Source organism: Colletotrichum karsti (assembly GCF_011947395.1).
Source record: "Colletotrichum karsti strain CkLH20 chromosome Unknown Scaffold54, whole genome shotgun sequence".
NCBI lineage: Eukaryota > Fungi > Ascomycota > Sordariomycetes > Glomerellales > Glomerellaceae > Colletotrichum > Colletotrichum karsti.
In genome coordinates this window covers 290,443-313,319 of record NW_024065954.1, presented here as the reverse complement: position 1 = coordinate 313,319, position 22,877 = coordinate 290,443, and the positions used below count along the sequence as shown (strand labels likewise).

General features: G+C 51.7%; 6 protein-coding genes across 6 annotated transcripts; 2 read left to right on the top strand and 4 right to left on the bottom strand.

Annotated features, from left to right (window-relative positions):
- Nucleotides 1–373: 373 nt before the first annotated feature.
- Nucleotides 374–1,316, bottom strand: CkaCkLH20_12123 (uncharacterized protein; the record flags this gene model as incomplete). Its single annotated transcript, XM_038894837.1, has 2 exons — nt 374–877; nt 948–1,316. 2 exons carry the CDS (start codon nt 1,314–1,316, stop codon nt 374–376), a joined length of 873 nt encoding a protein of 290 aa, XP_038739917.1.
- Nucleotides 1,317–2,218: 902 nt separating this feature from the next.
- On the bottom strand, nt 2,219–3,867 carry CkaCkLH20_12122 (evolved d-pantonohydrolase; the record flags this gene model as incomplete). The annotated part of the gene is made up of 8 exons (XM_038894836.1): nt 2,219–2,430; nt 2,487–2,566; nt 2,620–2,716; nt 2,788–2,997; nt 3,068–3,175; nt 3,234–3,427; nt 3,477–3,631; nt 3,691–3,867. The coding sequence occupies 8 exons, from the start codon at nt 3,865–3,867 to the stop codon at nt 2,219–2,221; spliced, it is 1,233 nt and encodes a 410-aa protein (XP_038739916.1).
- Nucleotides 3,868–8,366: 4,499 nt separating this feature from the next.
- On the top strand, nt 8,367–9,374 carry CkaCkLH20_12121 (WW domain-containing oxidoreductase; the record flags this gene model as incomplete). The annotated part of the gene is made up of 1 exon (XM_038894835.1): nt 8,367–9,374. The coding sequence occupies one exon, from the start codon at nt 8,367–8,369 to the stop codon at nt 9,372–9,374; it is 1,008 nt and encodes a 335-aa protein (XP_038739915.1).
- A 649-nt stretch (nt 9,375–10,023) lies between these two features.
- Nucleotides 10,024–12,102, bottom strand: CkaCkLH20_12120 (uncharacterized protein; the record flags this gene model as incomplete). The annotated part of the gene is made up of 1 exon (XM_038894834.1): nt 10,024–12,102. The coding sequence occupies one exon, from the start codon at nt 12,100–12,102 to the stop codon at nt 10,024–10,026; it is 2,079 nt and encodes a 692-aa protein (XP_038739914.1).
- Nucleotides 12,103–12,850: 748 nt separating this feature from the next.
- Nucleotides 12,851–13,978, top strand: CkaCkLH20_12119 (uncharacterized protein; the record flags this gene model as incomplete). Its single annotated transcript, XM_038894833.1, has 1 exon — nt 12,851–13,978. One exon carries the CDS (start codon nt 12,851–12,853, stop codon nt 13,976–13,978), a length of 1,128 nt encoding a protein of 375 aa, XP_038739913.1.
- A 2,603-nt stretch (nt 13,979–16,581) lies between these two features.
- CkaCkLH20_12118 (putative major facilitator superfamily transporter) lies at nt 16,582–21,976 on the bottom strand (the record flags this gene model as incomplete). Its single annotated transcript, XM_038894832.1, has 9 exons — nt 16,582–16,872; nt 16,940–16,972; nt 17,134–17,274; nt 20,244–20,302; nt 20,363–20,604; nt 20,652–21,084; nt 21,138–21,371; nt 21,434–21,680; nt 21,794–21,976. The coding sequence occupies 9 exons, from the start codon at nt 21,974–21,976 to the stop codon at nt 16,582–16,584; spliced, it is 1,863 nt and encodes a 620-aa protein (XP_038739912.1).
- Between the last annotated feature and the right edge of the window lie 901 nt (nt 21,977–22,877).

Genomic DNA, 22,877 nt, shown 5'->3' with positions numbered 1-22,877 from the left:
GTGATGAGGGGCATGGAAGACGGAAGACGGAGGAAATTTTCTGAAACTGGGTACCTTGCGAGATCAATCCGCTGCAGGAAGGAGACAGCATGAGCACCTTCCCCGGGGAAGGCGAGAAGGAGGGTGGCTGCCCTTGGCATCCTCGTGGCAAGAGGAGGAAGGAGAGAACTGGAGGGCGGGAAAGAGCCATGTGATTCGGAGGGGGCAGGCGCTGTCCCAGCAGAATGGGAAGGACGTGGTGGGACACGGCATGCCTTGAGGATGGATGATGGCTGTGATGTATGCATTGACGAAATTCTGAAGTCCAAGTGAATGAGGTCTCAATTGCTTGCTTGCTGGCTGCTCGAATGAAGGAATATGAAAATGTTCTCGTCTAAACTGGGTCATCTTCGTAGGGAGGCGGCGGCGGCAGAGGCTCTCCCACCAAGCTCTCCACGGCCTGCCTCCTCTTCTCGTCCTCCATCCTCGCCGCCCAGAGCGCGGACCCAGCCGACGTGGTCAGGAGAAAGAAGAACGACAGCACAGGAACCAGCTCTAGGATCATGGCCGCCGTGCCGAACCAGACGTATTCCCACGTCCTCGCCCGTATCTCCCTCTTGCTCTCCTTCTTGCTCAAACCCCGAAGCTGGAACCATCTGTAGTGCGCCAACTTGCCCAACCGTGTGCCCGTGATGATGATGAACGCCGGTGTTCCGACCACGGGCACAAAGTTGAGCGGAAGAAAGACGACCAGCTCGACGATCTGTATCATGCTCCACGGAGTATAGATGGCCGAGCTGGTAGGCTTGCCCAGCATCTTGACGGCGGTCGGGGCATCGGGAAAGAGGATTCGGTGCGGGGCGACGAGATCGGTATGCGACTCCTTGATCAGGGTGGCCTGTAGGATCTGGTCAGCTATGCCCATATGTGTCAGGTCGTAAAGGGAGGGAATTATTCACGTCAAACACGTCCACCCGGCATTCATCGACGAAGAAGCCCTCAAAAAGACCCTGGATCACCACCAGACCCTCTCCAAGGACCAGCACCACGGCGTTGACCCACGCGCCCCATCCGTGGAAGATCGCCAGGAAGGCGAATTGCGGGAGAAATGCGAATGTGAAGAGAATGAAATAGACGAGGAAAGAGATGATAGAAAGAGGCAACAATCTGCTGAGGAAAAGAGGCCAGAATTCCTTGTTTCGTAGGAAATACCAAATGCCGCGTAGGGGGTACGAGGTCGCCACGGCGGCGCGCTTCAAGTAGCCGACCGGTCGCTCGACAGGGCGTAGGAGGAGATCGACGCGGGAAGACCGCGCCGACGGCTGTGAATCTGGCATGATGAAGTGGCAGTCAGGCTCAAAAAGATTTTAGGTCGTAGGATGCATGTCGCAAGAGGCTGTCGTCGCTTTTGAGTCGGACTTCCAGGTTGGGGTCGCTTGGACACGAACTTTTGGTGTTCAGGTGCTCAAATGGCTACCTACGTCATCCGACGCGTCGTCTTCTGATTGGACATAAATACTCACAGCCCACTAATTTCGCAGGGACTCCCACGCCAATTGACGGTTTCTCGTTCAATGGCGCCAAATGGAAAATAGCTCGGGCGATGTGAAGCTTTTCGAAATCTCACGACGAGTCAACAAGAGTCGCCAAAGCAGTTGATGAGTCGCAATTCTCCCATGCGATCGCCTACGATAACATTCACAATCGTTTTGTTTCAAATCCCACGGTTTTGCCGTACGACCTTCGATGGAACTGTCATTGAGGGCAGCCGATGATCCTCTGCGGGCTGATCGTGATACGATGACTTTCTCAAGACCGCCTAGCCAAATCAGCCCCTAGAGACTAAATTCATTAGAGCCACAATTGCAGTACTCCAAACAAGAGACTGTAGACAGTTGCTCTTGTGCTGTGACTTTGCTAACACAGAAGACGGTGTCTTCACCGGCAAATTCAGCAACCCAGCTATGGGATGCACGCTGCCGTTCTTATTGACTGCATATTGGGGTCACGTCTGACATTTCCCTGAGAGTTTGATTATGTGGTTCCCATTAAAGCTTTCTTGGGTGGGCATTATTATCTCAATTTCTCGACTACGAAGCCTCGCACCACTGTAAGAACGTGCCTCTCCGAGAGAAACCAACTCGGTTTCGAAGTAATGTCCGTTCTGACATTGGCTACGGCTAGTTTCAGGGGACATCTAAACGCCGAGTTGCATTGCAGAACGTTGAATGGTATCGGTTCAGTAGAACAGCGGTGCTCCCGAGGCAGCAAGAGTGGCATAAAACAACTTCGTGCGTCCCATGATAATCATGCGGCCATCTCCAGCGAACTGGAAGTTGGCAGCGACAATCCCCGTATAAATCTTTCCGATCAACTTGCCGGAAGGGTTCCAGACGTGAACGCCGTCGTTGCAACCAGCATAGACGTTGCCCTTGGAATCGGTGTGGATTCCTGTGTCATCATCGGTTAGCAAAGTATCTGCTTGCATTCCGAGAGTTCTTGCTCACCATCGGGAACGCGAGCGTGAACGTAGGCAAACGTCTTCTGGTTTTCGAAAGTGCCGTCGGGTTTGACGTCGAAGCGGTAACTACGGTTCATCGTTAGCATGAGAGACATGCGCGACGCTTCAGGGCAACTCACATGGAGGCAGGTTGAGTCATGTTCATGCCAAATAGCGCACGGCTGATTCCAGTATCGGTGACATACGCATAGTCGCCTTCGGGGGAGAAGGTGATTCCTAGACATTGTACAATCAGCTGCGATGACCCTTTTGGTGTTGTGGCAACTCAGATCGGATAACCAACTCACCGTTGGGCAACACAAAGTCATCTGCAACGACGGTCAAGGCGCCGGTGCTGGGGGTGAGTCGGTACACCTGGTTTCGCATGGCAGGCTCAGGACGGAAGTATTGGTAGTATCCGTAGAGGGTATCGGTGAAGTAGATGTCCTTGTTCTGGGGGTTCACGGCAACGTCGTTGAGTGAGTTGAACTGCCTGCCAAAGAAGTTGTTGACGAGCACTTGAAACACACTGTCAATATTGGTTTCTCACTAGGACAAAAGCAATGCGAATGAGAATGGAATACTCACGTGTGGTGTTGTATGGCTCGAGCGGGTTCATCAAGTACAACGCAGACGGAATGCGGTCTCCTTGGCCCTCGCCAGCGAAGATGATGTTACCATTGTAGTTGGTGCCGCCTTTCTTGTGTCAGCCACTAAAGAAATGAGTTGTTTGACTGTCGACTTGATCACTTACCATTCGGGTTGATAACCTGCGGGTTCGAAGGCACCGTGTGAACGGTGACCTCCTCGGCGCCAAGAGAGCCGTTCCTCAAGGCCTCCGCATCTACAAGGGAGATCTTCTGGACGATCGAGGACTTGTTCAGGCCGGTGCCCGCATCAAGTGCTCCAGCGTTCTGAACGAAGAACACTTCTTCGGTGGGAGGATACCTACTTCGGTCAGCTCCCTGTGAGTACAAGGCTTTGCGGGTCAACGTACCATGTCACGGCCTCGTGGAAGATTGGGTCAACCTCTGATGTGGCAATCAGAGTCAACGAAGGATCACTGCCAATGATGTCGTAAAATTCCGGGTCATACACGTGGAACGGTCTCTCGGTGAGAGATTCCTGAGTGACACCGGGCCAGAGGAAGACCTGAAATAATGGTCTTAGTTATCCGGAAGTTGAACTTTCTTCGCAGACTGAATACCTACCGTGGTGGCATTAGCCTCCGCCGGGGGTGGAACGTTCTCCAAGACAAGGAAACTCTTCTGGTCGATGATCTGAGCTTTCTCGGGCAACGGTCTCTCGGAAGACTGTGCCTGAACACCGGAGAAGAGGCCGAGGCCCTGGAATAGGGCCAAGCCGGAAGCAAGTCTTGGGAAAGCCATGTCGTTGACGGGTCCTCGAGCTGGGAGTGCGATCTCTTGGAACTAAAGTCTTGGCCAGATGAGTACCACGCACGAGCTTTTATAACTCGATGCCAAGCTTCCGACTCCGCAATGCCGAGTTTCCCAGCCATCACGAACGGGACCTGAGGGGTAGAGAGCCGGCATCTCGCTTGTTTGTCGATCCCTTGACCCAAGCACCTGGACGGTGCCCGGAATGAGGAGTCCCAATGGAAAGATCTAGACTTGGTTGAGGGGGCCGAGCGGCATTCATTCACCTGTATCGGAGCTATTGCGGCTGCTTTTGGTGCATATCCGCTTCTTGTTCCCCGAGAGAACCGTCGGCCGACAGCACATGACGTCTGTTGGGTGGAATGGAGAGGTGCAGGATGCATGCAAAGCTCCTGATTGCGGGGTGCGGGGTCTGGGGAAGAGCATCAAATCTACGGAACATTCGTGATGACTTCGAGCATTTGGATCTCGAGGGAGTTACTCAAAGTTGACACACAATTGGACACATCATATAAACATCTCATCGGGAATCACAATGCAGCCTGAAAAGGTCGGGATGAACAAAATCCCAGAACAAACTTTGTTGGGCTGCCAAGCCAAGCCAATCTCAAAGGCCTCAGTCACATCCCGGTGGACATAGCGGAGCAAATATTGACGGGCGGGGTTGGGACCCGGTGCCAAGCCCTGAGAATCCGGCGATATCTCTCGATACCTCGGATTTCCGCCGCTCGATCTCTTAATTCTCAAATATTGCAACTTAAGGAGGCCATCCTTCGTTTCTTATCTAATATGTACAGGCAGCCTTTTAAACAAAACCAGGTTCACTTCATGAGAATCGGTTCTGGTCATGGTCCATCTGGCTGGTGCTGCGAATGCCTCCTACCCCTGTCACCGTTCTCCAAATGCTGCCATGAAGCCCTTGGGCGGAAAAGATCCTCGGCAGTCGGCAGAGAAGCCCTCCGGCGGATAAGCAAAGCAGTCGGATACATGAACAGCCGCAAAACCAGCTTCGGCAGACCAAAATCCTGCTCCAGTCAGGTCGAATGTATCGGGTTGATTTTGATGGTCGTACCTTGGAGTATGAGACGGGACCGTTGAATGACCAACATAGATTGAGACCGGCAACTATTTGTACACTTTGATACCTGGAGAGCGCAACCCTTTGGAATTATTTTTGCACAGAATACTAAACGACTTCGTCTTGAGATGAGACTGTTCCTATGTGGCTAAGTTCTTAAACTGGTAGTAACTCACGTATGATATAATACATCCATCACACTACCGCCCGCAAGATATCGATGCCATACTATATCCTCAATACTGTTGTGACCGTTGTCCAAGTTCAGCGATAGACATAACCGCTTCAACTACCGGCTTTGCAAAATGTGGGCTTTGAAGCGCATACGCTGCTACCATGTCGCCTCCGTTCATCATTCGTCCTAGTGCAGTCCAACAAGTCAGATATAGTCTTGAAACAAACCAATTTGGTCAGTTCGCGCATGTACCTTACCGCTTGACCAAAGCTGGCCGTCTTGAACCCAACGGAATTTGTCGCCCACGATGTTCGCCCCTTCATATCTTGACCTCAAACTGTCTACAAGGTCCTTTGGTCCAGCAATGATACGGCCATCAAGCGCTCCTGTTTCTCCGCACAGATAAACTCCGTTCGAAACAATGAGAACGTCGGTTGATTCGTGCTCGATATGGCCTCGTACGAATTTGAGCAATGCGTCGTTCCAGCCACCATGGCTTACCGAGCCGGGCACCATCAAAATGTCGAGCTTTCCTGGCTGAACGTCCGCATCGTGAATAGAACGAGTTGTTAAGATTTGAGCATTCGATGAGCTTCGCACCGTTGTTTCAAGTTGCGACGTTGAAATGTATGAAATCTCGATGTGCGGCGCCAAATCTATAAGATATTCGGATTGCTCCAAGGACTTCAGATGAGTCTTTCCCATCATGCCAAGTATGTCGACGCAGGCGAGATCCTGAAGTTGAACAAGATCTGGAACCAACACACCGATTTTCACCGTTTCCATGTTCCTGCAGATAAGGATTGAGCTGTGGCCAACTCGCCTTAGTTCGAAGGGATGAACAGTTTGCGACATGAGGATAGAAACAAAGTTTGAGAAGTACTCGCCTCTGTTGGAAAGCTGCATTGTTGAAATCACTCCAGCTTCTTCATATTATAAATGGTCAGACATTTATAGCGATTCCTACATCTTCGGTGTTTTTCTCATGCTTGTTGTACGGGTTGATCCGGCCATTCTCGCGATGTAATTGCTTCCCTGCAACCACCGAGATGATTGAATCGCACTCGAACGAGAGTGAACCGTTGAAGAAACGCTGGATAATTATTCCGTAATTCTCCGAAATTGAACTAAGGACTAGTCGCCTGACCTCGCTGCTAAGACTTGAAGCTGAAGACCAACGGAACTATCCAAATGTTATGCCCTTGAACCGTCAGCCCACATTAAGTGGCGTGACCCAGGCAATCCGAATACGAATGTGAAAAACGGGTGCGCAATGCAAACTCCATTTCAGGTTCTTATTTATGAAGATACCAGTGGTACGATACGTCTTGGATGTCGTTTCTTTTCCTTTGATGCCCGTAATCATGGAGACATAAGGAACTCAAAGCAATGGGTTCATTTTTCTCAATCAACGACGAGCGGAATGTCCGACGCTCGGATCATCGAAACATCTCCCGTCGACGATATAGATACCGGTTCCTCTCCTCTTGAAAGTCTCCAATCGTTGCTGACTTCTACCAGCTCTTCGCATCCCTCCACAGCCCAAGCCCACTTGGCAAGAAAGCCAGGTGTCGCTTCCCAATTCCGCTTGTCGTGTGGCTCGCCCCAAACGATAAAGCCTCGTCTGCCACTCGTCACCTCATCATTATCTTCATCTTTGGCGTCATTTTCGCTGGTGTATAACCGAGGTGCGCTTGTTTCATCCGCCCGACTCTCACTCGGTGGCGGCCCATCCACAAGCTGCGATCCAAGAATGTCCCGCAAAAAGTCCTTGTGATCGAAGCAGGCCTCCCATCTGATAAGATTGTCTCGTAGTCGCTCGAACGGTATCACATTGATCCAGAAGCTGTGAGTGTCGCTTGCTTGAAGCGGAGTGGGTGAGAGGGAGTTGGGTATGCCTGCGTCCACCTGGTGAATGGTAGCGACCAGCGAGCATCGAAAGTCGCTGCGGTATATGACAGGAGGATTAGGCAGAGGACGTGGACGAGCTATTGCAGTCATGAGATCCAGAACATCGGCGTTCAGTACAAACGCTCTGAAGACGTTTTGGTAGATGAGATGAAGCAAGAGATCAGCGTAAAGGCTGTTGGTGGGGCAGTAAGAGGAAGTAGCACTCCCAGAAGCTGCCATCTCACTCTTGCCTGAGGATCGAGATCGGTCGAGAGGGATGATAGGATCGGTTCGAGTCCCATTTGTGATCACCTCAGCAAAAGCGGCATCTTTTGAGGTTTGCGGCCCTTCGCAAGAGTCTGGACGGTCAATTCGCCAGCGGTCAACCCGAAACGGGTATCGGTCTGGGGAGGAGTCTGGCTTTATTGCTTCCAAGCGCCTTCCTTGACACATAATGAGCCTGGCTGACCTGAATTGCTGGATTGGGATGTGAAGTCTCGGACTCACTATGAGCTCTTTGGTTCAATCGATTTTGAGTTCTCTTCCGTAGTTTCCTCAACTCCACCGGCGTTGGACCATCTGCGGGTATGCTTGTCTTGATTTGGGTTGACATGACTTTCAGGAGAGATATTTCCTGGCCCCGAGATACCGGAAATGACTTGGTGAATCGGGAAACTAGTGATGAGGATTTGAAGATATCAGTATTCGAGATGGAAAAGGCAAGAAGGGTCAGCCGGTTTGTCAGCATCGATGCCGGCGCGGACGGAGGAGAGGGCGGAGAAGCGGGCGGAGATAACGTGGAGCCCGCATCCCCCAATTAGGCAATTGTTGTCAGCCAGTTTGCTGGGATGCTTGTTCGAAAATCAACATGTCAGTTCACGCAACTTTGGCCGAACCCACTGGCCCATGATGGAAATGGCAAAGGCAGTCAGCCAACTCTCGAACTAACGCACCACGTCCGTCTTGGCGTTTGAAAGACGTAGTTAGCAATCGTGACAAGCGGCTCTGGGTATCTAAGATGCAGTCTCGGACACATTCACAGTACGTTGGCTGGCAGTGTCCAAGCTACGCTCATGTTACCCCGACACACCGACGATTGCCTGTACCAGTACACTCAATGCATAACACCAACAGGGCACATGGGCCATATTGCAGCCCGGCTGTGGAACAAGTTGAAAGATCATTGATGTACTTAGCCATCAATACAGAAATCTTTCACTATATAAGTAAAACCTCATATCCAACTTTCAAGTATTCTCCAACACCCATCGCAAACCACCATTTCTTTCCGCTATACTCTCAGAGAGATTCATCAAATCCCATACGACCGCCTCACCATTTTTGAGCATGTCTCGATACACCGAAGCCCACGCCAAGCCTATCGGGCCCGGCGATTCTCGCCCTACAGCTTTGCAAATCGTCCAAGACGAAGGCCTAGAGGGCAAGCTCAAGGGGAAGATCTTCGTCATAACTGGCACTTCATCCGGGCTCGGAATCGAGACCGTTCGTGCTCTCGCCGTAACTGGAGCTACTCTGTATCTTACGGCTAGGAACTTGGCCAAAGCCAAGGCAGCACTGGCCAATATTTTCGACTCAACCCACATGAAGTTGTTTGAGATGGACCAGGAGTCTCTAGGCTCGGTGCGCTCTGCTGCTAAGGCTATTCTAGCTGAGACCGACCGCGTCAACGTCCTCATCAACAACGCAGGAATTATGGGCGTCAAGAACCTCCAGTTCACCAAAGATGGACATGAATTGCAATTCGGCACCAATCACCTGTCTCATTTTCTCTTCTTCCAGCTTTTGAAGCCGGCTCTTCTTGCTGCCTCGACATCGGACTTTCCCTCCCGAGTTGTCAACGTAGCGTCCGCGGGCCACCGATTTCATGGCATCAACGAGTCGGGCGACTACAACTACGAGAAGAGCGGCTATGATGCATTTCAAGCATACGGACAGTCAAAGACGGCGAACATTTACATGGCAAACGAGATCGAGCGGCGCTACGGGTCTCGGGGGCTTCACGCGACCAGCCTTCATCCCGGCGTTATCGACACCCCGCTTTCAAAGCACATCGACCCAGCTCAGTTGAGCGAAATACTTACCACTGGAACCGTTGCAAGCCAAATGAAGAGTCCAGAGCAAGGCGCTGCAACCACGGTCTGGGCAGCTGTGGGAAAGGAATGGGGTAGCCGAGGAGGCAGGTTCCTCACTGACTGCATGGAAGCTGTTCCTGAACAAGATGACTCCGACATCTACGATGGCAGATTCTATGCTCCTCATGCTTACGATGCGGAGAAAGAGAAAAGGTTGTGGAAGGATTCGCTGGAGCTTGTCGGCCTGGAAGATGATTACTAGAGTAGCTTGGGTCATTGCATAGAGGAGCCCAGTGTTGATTAAGTTAGCCGACATTACGAATGATCACGGAGCTCGAACAGATGAATGAGTCTTTATGTGTTTGCAGGAGTCTCGTATGACCACCATCACCCTATGCCTGCTTGACGTCTCGTTGCTTTCCAGACGCTTCAATAATGGAGATGGCACAATTCTGCGTTTCCTCGCTGCCTACACTATGGTCATGGTGGAGCTTACTGCAGCAACCAGCATCCCCTCTGCCTAATCTGGCATGTGGGCAACTTGGCCGAGCGGTCTAAGGCGCCAGACTCAAGAGAAGAGGTTTCCACCTTCGCATCTTCCCCACAACGGGGCGTATTCTGGTCTCGAAAGAGGCGTGAGTTCGAATCTCACAGTTGTCAATTTCTTCTTTTTGTTTGCGGCTTGTAAAAGGAAATGTTTCGCGGGTTGCTTTTTGACCTATTATGTCCGTCTCCGTTCATCGGCGGTTGTAAGTTGCAAAAGTGGGAAGAAGAAGGATAAAACGCTTGTTAAATGTCATGTCTTTGGTAGTTTCTATCCGTGAATCGCTGTGTTTTATCGTCTTGATAAAGCTCCGTTAAACCCCTAGTCTATGTGTTCCCTTTCCAAATCTCGCAGACAAACGCCGAACTCAGCAGTCAGGTACACTGACTGGAATATTGAAAGGCACGCTGGTAGCCAAACCGCTCAAACTAGTTTCCTTAAATTCATTCCTCATTCCCTTGGCCGTCAGACGCATCGCTCGAATGGCGTCATCAAGCCTCACCTTCTGCGTGCCTGTCTCGCTGCTCAGCGCCAAGTTGGCACTGGAGATAGCCTTGATGGCACCCAGAGCATTACGCTCAATGCAGGGCGCCTGCACCAGACCGCCGATGGGGTCGCATGTCAAGCCAAGGTTGTGCTCGATACCAATCTCAGCAGCTTGTTCAATCGCCTCCGGACTGGCGCCCATGCACGCGGCAAATGCTCCCGCGGCCATGGAACAGGCTACGCCGACCTCAGCCATGCATCCTCCCTCGGCGGCAGATATCGTGGCACCGCGCTTGTAGAGCATTCCGATGGCGGCAGCTGTAAGGAGAAACGTCGGAATATCGCGTTCGGGATCGTCGCTGATGAACTCGATGGTGTACTTCAGTACAGCGGGGATGATACCGGCCGCACCATTCGTGGGCGCCGTCACGATGCGGCCACCTGCTGCATTGGTCTCGTTGACCGCAATAGCGTAGACTGTGAGATAATCCATTGTCGGGAAAGTCGTCCGGCGCGAGGGGGATGGCGTGATCGGGTGGTCGAGGGAGCCCAGCACTCGGGGAGGCTGACGTCGGCCCGGACCGAGGCCGACGCTCGTCGATTTGGTCTTGCTAAGCGTCGCAGGCGTTGTTGAGTTCGCAGCCAATCCTGAAGATCCAATGAACTTGATGTCCTTTCCATCGCTTCTTTGTTCGTTTGGGTTGTTGGATGTTTGACCAGGGGTGGAGTACAGTCCTCGGGTCAGCCTCCGATAGAGTGCGGGTGCGCGCCGATGGAGCTTCAAGGATCCGGGGAGCTTGGTGTCCAGCGGCGCTTGAACGCTCTCCAAGATGCTGGTGTCCATAACCTGCCAAATTTTGAAGAGCTTATGATAGATCTCCTCGTCCGTGTAGCCGTGGCTTTTCTCATTTTCGTAGACAAGCTGGGCGATAGTAAGGTTGTGTTTTCGGCACAACGAGAGCAAGCTCGAAGCATCTCGGAACGGATACCGAGGGCCTTGGCTCGACGTCTCGCGCTCACTTTCGGGGGTTTCTGAAGCATTGATGTCGTTGCTCTGCGATGCGACCGGTGAGAGATCGTCTGGTGTCTTTCCCAGAAGCATGGCGTCGTTTCCTGCCTCGTCGAGGGGCTTGACTTCGGCACCTGTCCGACGATCTCCAGCGGCGTCAGATCGCCGGATCTCCTTGTAAAACAGATTCTCGGCAAGATCCACCGGATGCCTTCCAGCAGTATCCTCCGCATACGGGTCGGGGGATTCTACCCTGGAAAGACCAGATGATGAAGAGGACGAAACGTCTGGGTTGATGGACAAGGCGCCGTTCACGACAAAACCGCCGCCGACGCTGAACATGTCGTTGGTCGCGAGCACGTAACCTTCTTTATCGAATACTGTGAAGCGCATGCCGTTGCTGTGCATGGGCAGCTTCCGGCCCCATTCCCAGACGAAGTCGCGCTCATAATCGAAGGCAACTTCTTTTCCCTTGCCATCGGGTAGGCCCTGACCGAGGTAAAGCTTCTTCGTGTTCTTGATCTCGGTGAACCTTTCCGGAACGTATGCCGTGTCAACCGTCTCGACGTCCGCACTCTCGAGGCCGAGCAACAAGGCAGATGGGGTCATGTGGCCTTCGCCAGTGAGCGCCAAGCTGCCGTAAATGGAAACCCGAATCTTATTGACCTTGTGCAAAAGACTCGCCTCAGCAAGATCAGCCACGAAAATGTTTCCAGCCCTCATCGGACCGACGGTGTGGGATGATGACGGGCCTATGCCGATGGAAAACAGGTCAAATGTTGAGATGACGGCGTGCTCGTGATCGGCCTCGCTGTAGCTGCCGGTCTCTTCCTCGTCTTCTGCGGCATTGCGTCTACCCGTTGTGCTGCTCAGCAGCCGCCGCGATTGAATGCCTAGAGACGCCGAGGACCTCCATGGATCCGCGGCATGTTGTGATATCGTCGTGTTCAGAGTCGAGGGAGCTCGACGTCCTGTAATCGAGATATGGTGTCCAGCCCGCGTTAAAGCGCGTTGAGCCGGCGCCCCACGCAGCAGGGCAAGCTGCCGGATCGACGGGCAGCTCATCGCTCTTCTCAGAGATCAACAACGTCAGTCTCTAGTGGTCAATTGGGAGGTAATGCGATGGGGTAGAAGGAATTTGATAAGTAAATTGTGTAGAAAAGACTTTATTTGGTTGGAAAGCGGTCTGGGGGTAGCCTTGAAGAGATAAGACCGGACCTGACCTCTCCCTGAATCCGGGGTAAGACAAACAAAAGCCCCGGAATCCGCCAATCTGACCAATCATTGAGCTGGAATTGCTAAACCCCAGTGTTAAGTCCCTGATATGGATCGCAGATACGTAATAGTCTCTCTTTTTTAGATGGGAAGGAAAACCTTGATGGACTCGTGTGAGTTTCAATACCGTTGAAATCATGAAGCTACGGGCTAGTTCGGAGAGTTGGTGCCAAAAGGTACGCATGCAGGCAGCTAAAAGAAGGTGTTGGCTCGCCATCATGAATGTCTCGACACCATTGGACAAAGAGATGTAGTAAGCAGCGTTAAACTTGTTTGGGGAGGTGAGACAGGGAAGTGTCGTCAACGCCAGGCAGACGGCGTAACATCTCACTCACGACAGACTTGCATTCAATCGCGGTCATCTCTTTTCCATCTCATTTCATCAGTATCTCAGTCGCGGTCACTTTCTCCTCATTTCAGCGTCATGACAGAGTCGCGAGTGACAGAGTCGCAAGAGATCTCCTCCGCCGCGAATAAGCACACGGATGAAAGCGCCGAGGGCGGCTCCTCTTCCGAAACCATCCCTACATTTTTTCAGCTGCAATCCGGCTTCTTCTCCGCCCTGCCACTCGAAATACGTCAGAACATCTACCGGCAACTGTGGATAGCGGCCGGATCGACGCAACACGTCTACAAGGCCGGCCCTTCTTTTCTGGCGCCTCTGTCTCATTGCCAGTGTATCTCGGACCCGAATGCCGAAGACATCCGGGAGATCGAACTCACCCGCATCTTGGCTACCCCGCCTCTAGAGCCGGCGGAGGGCCAGGCCGGAGCTCTCACTGAAGAAGCTGCCATTCAGCGAGATGAAATCAACGACTGGAGACTGCGCAATGCGTCAGTTTGGTGCCACCACTGGGCATGTGAAGAACATCCTCCGGTCTTACGCCCGGTGGATGGCTGGATCGGCGATAAGGATGACGACAAGAAGAAGCAACGAGTGATGGTGAAGGAGTTCAGCCCCTTTCTGAGCATACTGCTCACTTGCAAGCGCATGCATCAGGAGGCTATTGATTCGATATACGATGCAATAACATTCTCTTTCATCGGCTCGGATGCGCTTTCGCGATTCCTGGCGACAACCTCAACGGAGTCACTCTTGCGGATTACTGCTCTCCATCTTGTATGGAGCGCCCCGATAGAATCGTACATGGACCCAGAAGATGAGGAAGCTATGGCAGCCAAGATGAAATGGACCGACCTGTGGACGGCTGTTGCGATGAAGCTTCCACATTTGAAGGATCTTCAAATCTGGATGTATCCCCAGTATGCTCGTTACCCTATGCCTCACGAGGAATGGTTCTTGCCGCTTCACCAGTTCAAACACGTACCCAGACACGACATTACGCTCATGTGGTTCATGGACCCCTCATTACCAGACGACGGCCCTCTGGACTTTCTGGAAGAAGCTCCCTTCACATATGAACGTGTGAAGCCTCTCCTGGAGAACCCCTTACATCTAAATTGGCGCCGATTGATTGGCCTCTTCTTGGACGAGCCTCGTTACATGCCTACACGGCGGCAGAGAAAAAAGAGATATGCTGGTCGGTCATAAGTCAGCTAGAAGCAATGGATTGACCTTTCCATCAACTCCTGGGCGTGCGAAAGATGGGCCAAGATGATGTACCAGTCAATCTGCATAAGTTCGCATAACACTTGACGAGTATGAACCTCAAGATCCGTATTTAAGAATACATGTGTTTCAATAGGCTTTTGACTCAGTTTTTCCAGTTAACCCGTAAAATTCCCATCCTTACTAGAAACAGAATATCACTTTCTTGAAAGACCGCGACCCTTTTTACTCTAGTTCCGTGCAGTGACGGACAGCAAGCGAGAGGACTGATAACGTCAATGCATGCATGCGCTGAGCTGACGTTGCTGGAAGAGAATACCGTCTCAGAACCTGTCAAAGTGCCCGTGCTGTACAGCGGTCAACTGTCGACCTTTATCAGACGATGCAACTTGAGGCACAGGGGCTCAAGATGACGATGCTGGAGGTTTGTGCGCAACGGGACATTTAAACGGCAACTGTGAATCTTCCCGCTCAGGTAGCTATCATTTCCCTGTTCAATTAATAACGTTTAACTCAGCTCATCATTTCGTCCTACGCTCAATTACACGCAAGGCCCAAAAACAGCCCCTTTCCACACAGTTCCTAGTCCTCCGACGAGCCCAGCTCTCGCCAACATGAAGGCTGTCAGTACATTTATGCTTCCAGTTCTTCTGGGAACTTTGAACCACGTTTTTGCAACTCCGGCGCCCGTGCCCTCGATAATTGTAGACGGAATCAGCTGGACAGGTGATAACATTGTAAGTTCCTCCGCAAACATCATTTTCTCATTCTTAGGAAGGGAGAAGAATTTGTTTCAGCTAATCATTTCTTACATAGCTGGGTCTTCAGAAGCGTGGCAGGGTAACCGGGGAGCCCTGCACAGCTGGCAGAGGAGAGTGCAACACTGGTCTTGGCTGTTACGGCTGCCAGGGACACAGAACCGTTTGCCAAATAGGCCCGGGTTCGGGTCAGTGTTGTTTCAATGAGGATAGCAGAGGAGTAGTTTGTCAAGCCATGACATAGCAAAGGGCCAACTTAGCTTATCAACATCAGTTCATGAGACATTGTCTCATAATAGCCAATCGACTGATTGATGAAATTTTATAGACGCTATCTTCTCGAACGGGTTAATTCAATAGTGGACTGCTTTTGTGCTGATTCTTTCGAAGCCGTACTCCTCCAGTTGACCTTCCAAACCGATGCTCCAGATGGATACAGTGATCACTTTGCCTTCCACCATGCCATTGACATCTCTTACGCCCCGGTCATCAAACCCCAATCGGCGAAACAATTTCTTTGCGTTCTCATTATCCGTGTCCGTGACACCCAAGAACCCTTTCTGCCCTCGTTCATCTCGGAAGTATTCCATCAAACGCTGTGCGGCCTCCGTGGCATAGCCTTTGCCCTGGTACCGGTCGAGAAACGAGAAGCCAATATCCGGAATAGTTGGCCCTCCCGGAAAGCGGGCATGTTGCATGGTGACACATCCAATCGGTTCGTAATAACGCTGTGAGAAAGGTACGGCGACGGCCTCTTCGTCAAGTGCAGGGGGCTTTAGTGAAACGAGGTAACGTCCCCAGCCGAACTCTTCCATTCTCGCCATTCTCGGCTCGATCTGTAGCTTCGCGATTGCTTCTCGTTTAGACATTGACTTTGACATGTCTTCCAACTTGGCCATTATATCCCGGTTGCCCATATATTCTATGAGAAAGTCGCAGTGAACATCATTCAGAGGATTGATCTGCGAGATGTGCAAGCGCGGAGTGCTTAGATGCCAGTTGAAGTCGAGCATCCTGATAGTTGACTGAAAGGCCAGCGGCTCGGCTCGAGGTTGCTTTGTCGGACGTAGAGGTTCAAGGTTCAGCGGAATGCTGTTGCTTGCGTGCGCTCACTCAATGTTTCAATAAGATCAGCTCGGTAGAAATTCAGCGTGGATCTCGAATTCAAGGGCTGGTGAAGTGCCCACCCTGTCAGCGTCAGATGATAAACGGAGCACGAAACAACCGAATTGGGAAGGTGGTTACAAGCAGGCAGCAAGCATGCGTCATCAAGACTTTGCTTTCCGTCTTATTTTCAACCTCGTCTCCAATTCGACAATACATGTGGGCGGAATCAGTAACCACTCATATTCAATCAACGACTTTGTGAGCCGCGGACTGTTCCTAGAGCCAAGAAACGTTCCCAGTATGGATGCTGCGTGGCATGAGGACTGCAAGCACCTTCATCTAATTCTGAGCTTCAAGTCCTCTCACACGTATGAATGCTTCCTCAGAATATCCAGAGATCACGAGAGTCATACGAGGTCCCTTAATGATTAACAAGCCCGAACTTCCGTAACATCAATATTTTTTCTTTTCTTAAGATTTCATACAACCCTTCCTCTGAAATCTTCATCAACATTTTGGTCGAACCTAATTATTAACGAACTGACTTTTCTGGTCCTCCTACGTGTCCGGTCACACAATTGCTCCGTCAAAGTTCCATTCTTGCGTGTAGACAACGGCAACCGGCCCGTTTTCATCAACAAAGACACAATAGTCACCACCTGAATACTTCCTGTGATTTTCGCCGCCTTCTTGCCCCCATAACCTTTCTTGTTATTAGGCTCAATGCCTCTTATGCCTTCGGTTAGGGTGGGCGTCTGGGAGGACGGGGAGGGCGGCCGTTTGGGGGCCGAGGAGGACGGCCGTTCGGAGGCGGCGGGGGAGGACGGCCGTTCGGAGGCGGCGGTGGTGGACGGCCGTTTGGAGGCGGTGGTGGTGGACGGCCGTTCCGAGGGGGCGGGGGTGGACGGCCATTCCGAGGTGGCGGAAGTGGACCGCCATTTCGCGGCGGCCGGCCATTCGGAGGCCGGCGGGGACGGCCGCCGCCGCCACCAGGGCGTTTGGCACGGGCCTCTAACGTCTCTCCGAGTGCCTACGGAGAGAGTATGAGCAGAGTACAAGCCTGGGTCAAACAACTTACCGGTACGAAGTCAGGTTCAGGATTTGTATCTCCCTGTGTGGTTCAAGTCAGGATACCAGTTTAGTTGTTGGACGCGGCCTCCTGTTGAAGTAAATAGCAAGGACTCAACTCACAATAGCTTCATCTCTCTATCGGAGACAGGATCTCATTAGCCTCTGCTATAGACCAGCTTCCAGATTCCTGAGCACGCGTACCTCGTAAAGATTCTGCACTTCAGTGCCAAGCTGAACCTTGGGAACTGCGAGGGAGATTGTGGCGTAGAACGCCAGGCCAAGAGTGGTAATGGATTTCAGAGATGGAAGAAGCATGTTGAAGACTTGAAGTCCAGCGATGTACTTTTCTTGTGTTGTAAGCAAAAATACTCCCTCCACCCGTAACAGGCAGAAGTGACTTTGAATACTTATACTTGAGGGCCAACTCGGATCAAACCGGTTCAGCTCACCAAACACACACTTGCGAGTGCGGAGTCTTCACTCTTGTGAACTAGTGCCATCCCGAGCCCGGCCAGGACTACAATCCAGCCCCATGGTCTCGCGTCTGCAGCATCTTAGACTTTACTTCCGGAGGTTTCAACATGAAGTCTCTCGAGCCAAGAGCAAAGATGAAGAGGGGTTTCCATATTGCATGTCGATTTCCAACCAGACTCTATCCACGAGAACGAAGCGCACCACTCGGAGATCCGCTCAACGCACTATTTCCGAGCTTGTGCGGTCAGGATAGATCAACGAACATGAAGATTCAGATGCGACGAAACTCTGTTTTGGGATTCGTGGGCTAAGAATAACCGGGCGGGCATCTAATCGTCCCAAGTTCCCAAGCTTTTGCTGGTTGGTGACATGGCAACCATGTCAAACTTCCTCGGCTATTATCTCCTTCAAGATTCCGGTTCTTTCGTTTCGTCTTACGGAAATGGATGCACGGATATGTAGCCGAGCATGGTTTTCAGGGCGATCCAAGCAAGTGGTGTCGTCGTCGGTTCTTGGGGCTGATGATTATCGTCTATCGAAGAAATCTGCAATACATAGAATGACACTTCAATCGCCTAATTTTAGTATAAATAAGAGAATGCACGCAATCTTGACACAACTTAGCTGATCCCACCGGCCTTGAGTTTAGCAGCTGAGAACCCACGAATAAGCATCTTTCGAAGAAGTCGGTCGCCTGCATCAGCGTCAACCTGCCTTAACTTTGCTGCCCTCGACTTCCCCGCAGGAACTGGTATGAAAAGTCTCAGTTTGAAATAGAGGCGTTCTTTGTCAAATGTGGTGGATCAGACGAGCTTCGAGTTTAAACTTCTGAGTTTTGCCGTTCGAAGAGAGAGGCACATGTCGACATGCATCAGCGGGAGCAAAATGAAACAGGCCGCCGAGAGGGGAAATGGCGGAGAGCTTATGCTTCCAACAGCACAGGATGAGATCATGAAGGATTGAGGATGTCGTTAAACTTCTAGTTCGTCAATGAGAATTGAGAACGGGTTTCTGGCAAGACCCGGGAGAGCTCTGATCATAGGACGATTCGTGACGCGATCTTGCGCAGTAACCTGAGCCGTGCTCATACGATAACTCGTTCGGAACTTCTCTGGCGGGTGAAGTTTCCAATTGCAAAAAGTCTACCCGTTGCGGGCTGCCGAGGAGAATTGATGGGATGGAATGGAATGGGTCGGGCTGGACATTTGGCAGCGGACATTCTCGCGTTCCCTTTCGCCGAAGAACATCTGAATTACGGGCAATGCTCAGTGTGATTGGGGTCCGAAGTTTTCATGTGAAGCCAAGATAGTGTTATCGGTCCCGGGATGGAGTCGACTGGATCATGGATGTAATGATCACAGATGTTGAAACGGCTCTAGTTCACTCGCCATGAGTTTATGTCTACAAATCACTTCATTCGATAATATCGACCCGGTCCTGGCCTATTCTTTCCAAAACGTTGTACTCTACGGATCAGAACGAGGAAACGCTTTTGGCCACACCACGCAAGCTATGGCTGGGCACGAACGAATTGAGACGACGTGTATGACGGACGAAAAGGCTTCACTTTGAACTTTTGAAAGTGAAAGCATGTGCGGCGGATATCTGAGCCAAGATCTTGGCAATTCGGTCTCGCCCGAGTCGAGGCCCGGCAGTTGCAGTTCTCGAAGGAACTGCTCCGTGCGAGTGAGAGTCACTTCCGTCATGATCACACAAGTTTGGTGTGTCACCCCCTCTTTAGTGACACTGCGCGCGCCGAAAGCGACGGAAATTCCAACCGACTACGCTGAAGGTGTGATGCCCTCAACTGTGATGTGCGGGCCAGATCCCCAGCGAGTTGGGATGAATCACGAGCGACTGTTCTGACCACACACATGTGATGCCCTCCTGTTCAAATCGAATAATCATGTCTGCTCATTAAATTCCAGGGCTCTACACTCTATCCTTGAGCTGTCATCTGTCGCCTCTATGCCGACAACACAAAGTATTCGGTTGATGGGTGGATGTTGGTCAAAGCAAGCTCGATCTGATACCCTCGGCCGCCAAGACGCTGCCCAATGGCCTGAATGGTGAAAATGATCAAGCTTTGAGGAGATGGAGGGCTTGAAAACATGTGGGTGACATTGCGCTTTGCGAGTAGACTTACGGTTCAAGAGATTCACCCGCTTTTCAGCTGGGATTTGAGATCTCATGTATCTGGTTCCTCGACGTTCTCCTCAAAATGAGGCAGAAGCGTAAGCGTATTCGAGCCTTCAAGTATTCATACAAAGCTCCTCAAGAACACACGAAAGACAAACGTATGGTCACGTTCGTCGGAAATCTTGGGAGCCCCTCCTTTCAGTGGCGTTCGCGACCTAGGTTCAGGAATTTCCCACGGATGGTGTGCAGCCTTGAGTACCTAGAAATTCTTGTTGCGAGCTCACATCTTAAGCTCAGGGACCAGGTTGCAAATATTCGAGGTCGCTATGAGATTCATCGAGCTGACAAGCCAATTTCTAATCACATCTATCCGACGAATTATTGTATCTCTAAACGTGAATCCATGTTGAATGGAGGGTATCATATACTTTGAAGGCCTACGAACTCCGGCGACCGTAAGGCTCAAAAGGGAACAGGGCTGATACGCCCGCCATGAGTCCGAAGAGCGCCGCGCAAACGTAAAGAGGAACTGCTGTGGTCGTGTTACCCGACGACGCTACAAATGCGGACACGATTCCCATGAGGCGATTGCAAGCGACTGCAATTCCGTTTCCCGTGGCTCGGTGAGCGGACTAGAAAAGGGATAGAAAATTAGGCTCGGCAATGAATAGAATGCCAAGAAACATCGACAAACTCACCGGGAAAACCTCGACTGTGTACGCGTACAACGTTCCGTAGTAGATGTTAATGCCGCAGGCTGTGTCGCTGATGAGTCGCTGATCTCCCAAAGTAAAACGTTCCAATGGAGCTTCCTTACCGATCGCACAGCTGATTCCCACGTTCTGTTCAGCAGTGCTGACAGCCGTGTAGCCAAAGAATAGCGCCATTGATATCAGGGCTCCAATAACCATGGTGTACTTGCGACCAACAGCTGGGAGGTTGGCGAGGTATCCGGCGATGATAGGTCCAGGAATACCGGAGATGTTGGTCAGCGTGTAGTTGCGCCAGGTCTCGAACGGCGTTTCCTTGGAGTCAGGTACTCTCGTGGCAAGGTAAGATCTGCATGCTGTTAGCGATGCGCCTCCCTCGCAGTCATGTTCTCTTACGGCAGGAAAACGTAGAATAGCGGATACGCAAGGCCGATGAGCGTCCACGATAGCCACACCATTGCAGTGCTCAGAGACATCTTCTTCGTAAGGAAAAGACCCTTTACGTGAGCCACAAGCTCGCGTCCGACAAATGCCACGGTATTGCGTTTCTGCCCGGCTGACTTAATTTGACCGCACGCTTCGAGCTTTTCGAGAGTAAGGGAACAAGACCTGCTGTACTTCTGCGCAAGCTTCTGATAGTTCCGGACCAAGTCGGCATCGCGACCAACACTGAGAAGGTATTTCGGTGTTTCCTGGAGGCGCATAACGGTGACGCGGAGAATCGAAGCCACAAAAACGAATGCTCCTGCTGTGAACGAGACGTATCTCCAACCGGCATTGTTTGACCAGTTGCAAGTCTGACCTTCAGTACAATTCCATCGTTCCTGGGCTGCAAGCAGGTTAGCTTCTGTCAGCAAGCCAGCTGTCGACGTCTCAACGCACTCAAGAATCCCCACGCAATGAAGCCCGTCACGGCCTGTCCTAATCCCCACCAAAGGGCCAGCGCTGTCACAGTCCACTGCTTGTTGCTCGGAAGGAACTCGAGAAAGACTGTCGGGTCAAGGACCAGATTTCCGCCGGCTCCAAAGGCTGAAAGGGCGATGAAAAAGCCCCAGGCGGGGAGATTGGGACTCGCGCCGGAGACGATGGTCGCAAGGGACGTAATGAGCAGTGTAACTGTTCCCAACTTGATCAGTCGCAAATACGTCAGGCCCCGCGCAGACCTTCCTCGATCTTACCGTTGAAGGCAATTCTCCTGCCAATAATGTCGGCGCCGAACCCCCAGAATAATGCTCCGATTAGCAGTCCGACGTATAGCGAGATGGTACCGGTGTTTGCGTATGACGAAGGTGAAGCGAGTTCGAGGAATGCGCCGGTGTTAGTCACCGACTGAACCAGCGCAATCAGAGAGTCGACAGCATAACCGAAGCCGTTGAGCACGAATAGCTTCCAGTGGAAGGGAGTCCAGCCGATTTCGTCGTTCGCCTGCAAAGGTCAGTTCTCTTCTGTGGTTAATTGAGACCTTGTCTGAGTCTTCTGGAGCAATTGGGTCTGTCTGGGTTGTGATGCCCGTGAGCCCGCGGAGTTGTGTATCATACGTCATTGACGAGGTGCATTTTCCTGGCAAGCACGGGATCCTCGCCCTCATTCTCCAAGATATCCTTGGCCGAGCTAATGGAGCTGTCTTCCGCGTCGAAACCCGGCGCCGGCGCGTCGGACTCGGCCGCTTTCTTCTGCACAGAGGGGTCTTTCATTGCTGCCGGGCTAAACGTTTCGTACATTGTCGTAGGGGAAAACAGATGAGAGATGCAGATTTCGAAATCAAACGAGAAATGGCAGAGTACTTCAGACGAAAGGTCCAAGAAGCTCGGTTAGCGGGGAGTTTGAAGGGTACAACATCCAACCAATGTCGAACCTCGGGCCAGATTGTGCATGGGTACCCCACTATTGTGCTTGAACGCGCAGTGTTTTGAGGCCATCTCGTTTGCCGTGTTCCTTGCGACTCGAATCTTGGCCATCCACTGCGTGGTCTCGTTCCGTACGAGGGTGGCGCCTGCAAGGTATCCCTCGTTGAAAAGCCACACGTGGGATGTTGCCCCAATTGCCGCAGTTGAGGGAAAAAACTCAGATTCATTCAGGGTCGATTGTGCTCTTTTGAATGTCGATATGTGCAGTGTCTCATTGGATGTTCGGTGAGGCGAAAGAAATTGAGACCATTCCCGATGAAACGTTCCTCCTGGTGGTGCTTCTGTTCTTTGGGTTATACACCAATAATGTGCAAGAGAAACACCCCACGTGGGAGGGGGAACGAACGCAAGGTTGGGGGATCGGCGGATTATGCCCCGGCTGCGGCGTCAGATTGCCAGGGCACGCAGGTCGGACATGCGACACCACAGATAAGAAAGATGACGCGCCGTGCGAGGTGAAGGTGTGACTTACCCTACAAAAGTCATGTGTTTTCGCACGTTTTTCTGAGGGCATACGGATGCGTTCTCGGCGCTCTGAGCCGGCTGCTGGTCTCCACTGTGCCCGAGCCGGAAGCTTAGTATCGGGCTCCTCGGGGACCGCATCGGCGACGATGATCCACTATTTCCTCCGGAGTCCATTCCGTCTTTCTAGTAGGCGCAAATCAAGTAGTTCAAGCAATTTCATTGACCAAGCTTATGCCCAACAACAGATTTT